Below are 8003 nucleotides of genomic sequence, written 5' to 3' on the forward strand. Positions count from 1 at the left end.
TTTCCACCTTTTGAAAAAAAAAAAAAAGACAAAATGTTATAACATTTTCCACCTTTTGAAAAAAAAAAAAAAGACAAAATGTTATAACAAACATATTCGCACGTAATCAACCTAAACATTATGTTAACATTATTTTAAAATGAATTCGCATGGACCAAACAACCATTTATATTAAATTGAAAAGGTATCAAATGTGATTTAACATTATTTTAAAATGAATTCGCATGGACCAAACAACCATTTATATTAAATTGAAAAGTATCAACTGTGATTTCAAAAGTTTGCACTAGTTGAAGTAAACATTCTGATTTTAGGAGTGCCGCCATATTATTCCCTTGATATAATACGATAGAACAAACCCCTCCCTAACTAACGAAGCAATCCCTTCGCCCTCAGGTATTCCACACCATCATCGAAAATCTGGTCGATGCCAAATTTGAAGGAGAAACCGCTCTCCACCAATTTCTTCGAGGAAAGGTATACCTTCGGGACCGGTGGCATATCCTCAAACCTGTTAAAGCAATTCCATTAGTAGTTATAGAGAAATACTAATAAAGAAGTGTCATACTCTACTGATAGTCATACTCACTGGGTTGTCACATTGTACTGCGGATAGCGTTTGCATAAGTAGTCTGCCAGCTGTGGCATGGTGGTGATAATAGGGCAGCAGATGTAGCGGCCGTGTGCAGAGGGGTTTTCCATCAAGAAAATATGAGCGCTGCATACGTCCTCCACGTGTACCAATCGAACGCCGTATATCATCTGTAGAGGCTTGAAAAGTTGTATGTTTTGTTGGTGGCCGGTGAGGAGGGCAAGGGTTACCTCCACTGAGAAGGGGACGTTCGGCGTAATGGCAGGTCCCCCCACCAACACAGGGCTGATGGTGACCACATCCAGCCCTGGATTTTCTTTCCCGTACTGCAGCGCTGCTTGTTCTGCAAGCGTCTTGGCAACCGGATATGCCTGCACAATTAACCATTAAATGCTATCGCACACTTCATTTTGTCAGCAATACCTGCGAAATCTTGTAATACTTTAAAATTTCACACCGCCCTTATGGGAACTAGGTAGTTATGAATATACCCAGGAATGAGGCTTTTTAGCCCGCAAGAAATCCACGTCTGTCCAATGGGTTTCATCAATGAACTCACTCTGCTCCTTCAATTCGTTGACTAGAAGCGTTGACCCAGAAGATGTAACCACCACGCGCTTTACAGTGTTGGCCTTTGTGCAAGCCCTCAGAACATTCAGCGTTCCCTCAACAGCCGGCTTTATCACATCGTTCTACACGACAACAATTTCATGTTACTAAATATCAATAGGGGCATGCCTTTTGGTAAAATTGAAGCGGCGAAGTTACTTACCTCGGGATCTTTAGGGGCAAAGTCGATAGGACTGGCCACATGAAAAACGCCATCACAGCCATGGATGGCAGCATCGAAACTGCCTTCTTCCAGTAGATCCGCTCTGAAGAGTTTGAGCTTCTCCCCACCTCCTGGAATCTCTAGGAGATGTTGAACCTTTGCCTTGTTTTCTGTGGCCACCCAATAGTAGAAATAAGGTAGAATCCTTTTCCCTTTACAGTTTTGACATATATCTTGGACCAAAACAAGATTGAAAAACTGAGCAGAATTGTGCGGGACCAAATTCAAACAGCAATAGAAGGAGACTGAATTTCAGTGAAATTTTGACCAGTTTTATGTCTATTCAGAAAAAGTGAGCAGAATTTTGCTTGACCAAATTCCAACAACTGAAAGAGGCTGAGATTGTAATCACCGCGGTCGCGCACTGTAGCATGGACAGTGTAGCCCTTCTCGAGTAGACGCTTGACCAACCAGGAGGCAATGAAACCTGTCGCTCCCGTCACGCAGAAAGTAGATGCTTGACAGGCTTTGGAATAAAAGAGGCAAGTTTTGGAATAAAATGAGGCTGAGATTGAAATTACCTGGATCGCGCACTGTAGCATGGACAGTGTAGCCCTTCTCGAGTAGACGCTTGACCAACCAGGAGGCAATGAAACCTGTCGCTCCCGTCACGCAGACGATCGTTGCAGGACAATCTTTACCATTCACGGTTGCAGCGGCCATGTTGGGGAGATTGTTGCTTCAAAGTGTTAGAGAGGATGAGAAGTAGAGGCCGTGATGTGTTTGTTTATAAAGCCCAGAAGATTAAATTGGTGGACATAAAATATTCGTTTGGAAGAAGCCTGATTCATGTGTTTGTATTATTAGTCCAATCTTTTCTGCTTTCCTGTGTCTGAATTGAAACCGGAACCCGCTGTAGCCGGCACGTGACTGAGTGCGTGGCTGACGTTGTAGCCTGCACGTGACTCAGTGCGTGGCTGACGTTGGCAAGTTTTGGAATAAAAGGAGGCCGCTGTAGCCGGCACGTGACTCAGTGCGTGGCTGACGTTGGCAAGTTTTGGAATAAAAGGAGGCTGAGATTGAAATTACCTGGATCGCGCACTGTAGCATGGACAGTGTAGCCCTTATCGAGTAGACGCTTGACCAACCAGGAGGCAATGAAACCTGTAGCTCCCGTCACGCAGATAATGGTTGGGAAAGAGCTAATCAGTCATATATTGGGTATTTAATGTCGAAAGAGGAGCACGCAACTTAGTCCGATAACAGAGAGTGGGCAAATATTATTTAATGTCGAAATTGGCCACTTTCGTATTATCGGGTTAAATTGAGTGCTCCTCTTTAAACATTAAATACCTAATATATAGCTGGTAGACTTTCTTCGCCTCTGATAGCTGCAGCGGCCACTTTGATGAGATTGTTGGTTCCTCCACTTTGATGAGATTGTTGGTTCCTCCAGTGAAATTAGAGAGACCAGGGATGAGAAATAAAGGCCATACGTTTCTCTGAGTGCGAGAGAGATATATGGTCGTCTACATAAAGAGCGGGAGGTACAGGTGAGTATTCATTCCTGAGGTTTTAACCTCGAAAGTAAACCAGGTTTCAATATGTGTTCGTTGAATTGAAAAAAACAAACCCACACCTATGTCACTTCGATGCGGGCCGGGGCTACCTTGGATATTATTATTATTAACAAAAATAATAAATTAATCATTAACTTATTATATGTTATTTTATATACGTCATGGGGTAGTCTTCAATTTTATTAATTTTACTATTTTTTTTGTTTGAATATGTTTTTATTTAATTTATATTAATACATTAAAAATGTTATCATATTATTAAAATATTATATCTAAATGAATTGTTTTATTATTTCAAAAAAAAATATTATTATTATTATTATATGAAAATATAGTAATTTTATTTCATTTGAAATAAATAACAAAATTACATTTAGTATATTAAAAGGCTCTTCTCCTTCATGTTTTTAATATGAATGGTAGTTATAGTAGGTGTCAATGTCTTAGAGCCTTTTTTAAGGCTCAAAAAGTTGGTAGGATTAAAAAAGATCTTAAAGATCGGTTTTCAAGGGCACAACTTCTATTTATCTAAGGAACCATGGGAAAGATTACTATGATCCTAAAGAAGCATAAGGTTCTTTCGACATTTAGGCCCCTAAACACTATTTGAACATCCCTAAGATCAGTGAACCCTATGAACCCTAAATATGGAAAAGGTGTTTATGTCATCCCATGTTATTGTAGGACTCGTACTAGCTTCCATTTGTCCAAAGAAAAGCTCTCTAGTGGACCCTATGAACCCTAAACATGGAAAAGGTGTTTATGTCATCCCATGCTCTTGTGGGACTCCATACTAGCTTCCGTTTATCCAAGGAACCACGGGAAAGATTACTATGATCCTGAAGAAGCATAAGGTTCCTTCGAAAATTAGGCCCCTAAACACTATCTGAAGCTCCCTAAGATCATTGGACCCTATGAACCCTAAAGATGGAAAAGGTGCTTATGTCATCCCATGCTCTTGCACGACTCTGTACATTGGTGAAACTAGCCGCTCAGTTAATCAGAGGATGCATGAGTACGAAGTTGCAACAAACATGGAAGGTCAAGCTCCTCCATCACATCTGGATTGAAGAGGCGAGGGTCATTGCAAGGATTTATCATTTTCATCACCCTAAGTTTAGGGAGGCATTGGAAATTGAAAGGAGGCATATCAATGATTGCTCATTTTCATCACCGTAAGTTTAGGGAGGCACTGGAAATTGAAAGGAGGCCTATCAATCTGAATAGAGGTGATAGTTGAAGTATTAGGAGGTGTTGGATCCCTGCCTTGTCTTCCTAAGTTTTTATAATATTTATTTATTTATATTTAATCGGAATTTCTTGTATTATTTTATTTCATATTTATTGATTTACTATTCAAATTTTATTTTTTATTTGGAATAACTAAATTTGACCTTATTATTTAATTTTCTTTTGTTTTTTCTATAAGCACCTTCCTTTTGATTTTTTTTTTTTTTTTTTCTTATTACTCTTTATTTTGTTTATTAGTTTTATTGTTTAGAATAATTAAGTTTGACCTTATTATTATTGGACCTCCATTTTGATTAAAATAATAATACTAATAGAATTAATTTAATTCGTTGGGCCAAGTGGCGCTCTACAACCAAGGATAGGGTAGATGTGTAGGTGCAATGTAAGTATGTAAACAATTTTAAATGTTGACTTAAAAAAAAATGTTAAAAGTGTTTTCCAGGATGAGTGTACACATCTAAAATTAAATATATTATATTTGGATTTTGTTATTAACTTGTGAATAAGATTTTTTACATACCATGGGCCGATACCATGGCTTATCAATACGACATGCCTAAAAACCCTAACTTCTTTCACAATCAAAATATTTTATAATATATATCAATATGACAAGATTCTTAACCATAGATATTCAACCTCACTTTATCATGGAAATTATTAACTTTTAAATAGCCTTTGTTATAATACCGTGGGCCAATACCATGGCTTATCAATATGACAAGCCAAAAACATAACTTATTTCACACTAAAAATATTTAATAACACTATGACAAGATTCTCAAGCATGGATATTCACCCTCAGTTTGTCATTTATGAACTTGTGAATAGATTCTCAAGCATGGATATTCACCCTCAGTTTGTCATTTATGAACTTGTGAATAGAATTTGTTACAATACCATGAGCCAATCATGGCTTATCAATACTACATGGCCCAAAACCATAACTTGTTTCACAATCAAAATATTTTATAAATATTTTATTTTAATTTAAATTTATACCATTTCTTTTAATTAAATCTAAAAGGAAAAAGATGATAATTACTTTTGAGATACATATAAACTCTCTATCCCCAAAACTACTAAAAATATTCCCATAGAAACTTGATCAAGGTTTTAATAAAAGTAAAATGAGAATACTTTTATAGATAAATACGTGAAATGTATATAATATAAATAATATTATTAAGAACTAGTAGAGATCCATCTTAAGTAAGGATACAAGCGATGATAGAAAGTAAAGTGACTAACAATAATAGAGGAAAGATAGTGCATCATTCATTGAACTTTTTTAGTATTATATTTTCTTTGACATGATTGATCCAAAATATAGGTTTAATATTTTACAACCAATCGATTTTTTTTTTAATTTAGACACTTAAAAATTTCTTAAACACAATACAATGGCATCAAATTTAAGAGTGGGGGTGGAGAGAGAGGGAGGGAAATAGTGACAGAGTTGGAGGTTTGAGAGAGAGGGAGAAGAGAGTGTGTGTGTGATGGGGGAGAGAGAGGAAGGAAGAGACAAAGGAAGGGGGAGAGAGAGAGACAGAGATTCATGGTGGGTGATAAAGGGAGAGAGAAAGGACTCAAGAGAGAGAAGGGGAGAGAGAGAGAGAGGGAGAGGGAGAGATGGAGTTGTAGGGAGAGAGAGAGGGAAAGAAGAAGAAATACATATAGGAAGAAAGGTGGAGAGGGAGAGGGAGTGACAAGGGAGAGATGGAGAGAGAGTGAGGGAGAGAGGAGAGTGGGAAGGAAGAGAGAGGAGAGTGGGAAGGAAGAGAGAGGAGAGAGAGAGTGAGAGTGAGAGAAGGGGAAGAGAGAGAGGGAGAGAAGAGGAAGAGAGAGAAAGGGAGAGGAAGAGGTAGGGAGAGAAAGAGAGAGGTAGATATGGACAGACTGTGTGTATGTTTGGGGGTTAAGATAGAGAGAGGGAATAAGAAAGATACACATAGATAAAAATATAGATATTATATAACCAACCTAGATCCATCTTAACCTCATATCTATTAAGTGCTAAGAGGGATCAAGTCTCTCGAGGTGCAAACCTTTCCTCAATTTTTGTGTAAAAAAAGAGGTTTTCACCTCAAGAGATTTGATCCCTCTCAATGCTTGATAGATCTGGGGTTAAGATGGATCTAGGCTGGTTATTTACAACTAATTTCCAACTCTTACTTTATTTACATTAAAAATTTGAATGATAATTCTTTAGTCAAAACTAGTTGTTATATTCTAACAACTAGAAACATCTCTCTACATCTATTGAATTTGCTTCTATGATTCGGTTCTTCATCTTATCCTAAGATGAACCACACTATATGATTTGAAACATGTCGAATAAAAGTTTCCTATGTCATTTTTACCAAAAGATCTCTCAACATTCAAAATATGGATCATAGAATTTTGAATTTAGATAATATAAAACGAATGGCTTAGCACTAAGAAGGGAAGATAATATTCATACATAGAAAAAATGAAGTTAAGTGTGATAATAATCGCTTCTCTATTTTGCCTTTTTTTATGGATCTTTTGCCAACCCCATAGGTTGGGATTAACTTGGACTAGTGCCAATTCATTTGTTGAAGTCAGAGTTAGATTTTCTTTGTCTAAATCTAAGCTTTATGAGATGCGGGCTCTATTTGAACCCTCCCTATCCCCTTGTCTGAAAGAGTAGCATATTTTCGTTAATATCACTCTTAGATTTCTTGTATTTCAGTGTCACTTTGCTCATGGAAAATGACTCCATTCCAGGCCTGTACTGCCACTTCTGCTTAACATGGGGTGACCTGCATAGTTTTCTCCTCCTCTTCTTCTAACAAGTGGGGGTTTGTGGTCTACCATCCTTTTCATTTATGTACTTGGCCCTTTTTCTTCCTTGGGATATTTTTTGCCTCTAGACATTATTTTTGAAAATGCCCTATTTGGAAGCATTTCCAACATCTGAATGTCATATTCTCACAGTCTAACACTCGGGCCCAGTATACATTTTTATGTTTCATTTGAATTCAATCAGGTAGACCTTTGTTGAGGTTGATGTCTCACATATTTTGTTGAAGGGGACTAAACCTTTCTTTAATTTTTAAGATCTATGTTTTTCTATATTCCTAGAGTGTTTCCAATTCCCTTTAGGACTTTGTGGTGCCAAAATGGGAGGGGGAGATTTGGTAGTCTCACCTACACTGACATTATTGATATCACCATGTTTTTTGCATAAAACTATGGGAACCATGTGGTGATAAAGAGTCCATCTCTACCCCAAAACCAGGGTTCATTAGTCACGACGTTCTCTAAATCATTTTGTGTGTCTCATTGAATAATAAAAAAATCCTTTCGAACAGAAATAGATGTCACAATTCGGGGTCTAGGAAGAAAAGACCCACTCATGTAGACTATTTGATCTAGGCCAAAAGCCATTGAACCAAAAAACAATAGCCTTGGATTAAAAAGTAGAAAAAATCAAGTTTACCTTTAGATGATTCACCTCCAAGGCTACCGCTTGCTTCATTTGTTATACAATGAATGGTCTAGGGTTGAATTAAATTTGGTATTTTGGGTTGTTTGAATTCCCTCACGTTACACCCTTGAAAGAAGTAGATCTGTTGGTATCTCTAGCCCCATGTGCCACTTCCTCATAGGAGACATATCGTCCCTAGTTCTTAGAACCCATATCACCTCCACACATCTTCAAATTGAAGATTATTGAAGAGTTTGTGGATATACTCTAATCCTTCATCTATGTATAAACATGAAGAATATGTCCTTCATAAAGGATACTCTAGGAATTTGTAGCTATGCTCAACCTCGTCTC

At 37.4% G+C, this 8003-nt stretch overlaps 1 protein-coding gene across 4 annotated transcripts; it reads right to left on the minus strand.

The window, feature by feature from the left end:
• Positions 1 to 230: 230 nt before the first annotated feature.
• LOC149233265 (putative anthocyanidin reductase) lies at positions 231 to 2264 on the minus strand. 4 transcript variants are annotated; one of them, XM_089376694.1, is made up of 6 exons: positions 1946 to 2256; positions 1777 to 1851; positions 1365 to 1534; positions 1084 to 1284; positions 590 to 963; positions 239 to 511 (listed from the first exon to the last, which is right to left on the minus strand). In XM_089376694.1, the coding sequence occupies exons 1-6, from the start codon at positions 2085 to 2087 to the stop codon at positions 370 to 372; spliced, it is 1104 nt and encodes a 367-aa protein (XP_089232820.1). In that variant the 5' UTR covers positions 2088 to 2256; the 3' UTR covers positions 239 to 369. The 4 variants fall into 4 exon arrangements, with proteins under 4 accessions (XP_089232823.1, XP_089232820.1, XP_089232821.1 ...); XM_089376697.1 differs by lacking the exon at positions 1084 to 1284 and having other exon boundaries at positions 231 to 511; positions 1946 to 2264; XM_089376695.1 differs by lacking the exon at positions 1777 to 1851 and having other exon boundaries at positions 242 to 511; positions 1946 to 2252.
• Between the last annotated feature and the right edge of the window lie 5739 nt (positions 2265 to 8003).

The sequence above is a fragment of the Pinus tabuliformis genome, chromosome J (genome assembly GCF_031772625.1).
Source record: "Pinus tabuliformis cultivar Carrire ecotype Pingquan chromosome J, CPIR1, whole genome shotgun sequence".
In the NCBI taxonomy this organism is placed as follows: Eukaryota; Viridiplantae; Streptophyta; class Pinopsida; order Pinales; family Pinaceae; genus Pinus; species Pinus tabuliformis.

Bases quoted from the DNA above. Each gene is read 5' to 3' on its own strand.
- LOC149233265 (XM_089376694.1), bottom strand. From the start codon at position 2,087: ATGGCCGCTGCAACCGTGAATGGTAAAGATTGTCCTGCAACGATCGTC. The intron at 1,535-1,776 runs GTGATTACAATC...GGGTGGCCACAG, and splicing joins TGCTACAGTGCGCGACCGCG to AAAACAAGGCAAAGGTTCAA. The intron at 964-1,083 runs GTATATTCATAA...TTAATTGTGCAG, and splicing joins CTAAAAAGCCTCATTCCTGG to GCATATCCGGTTGCCAAGAC.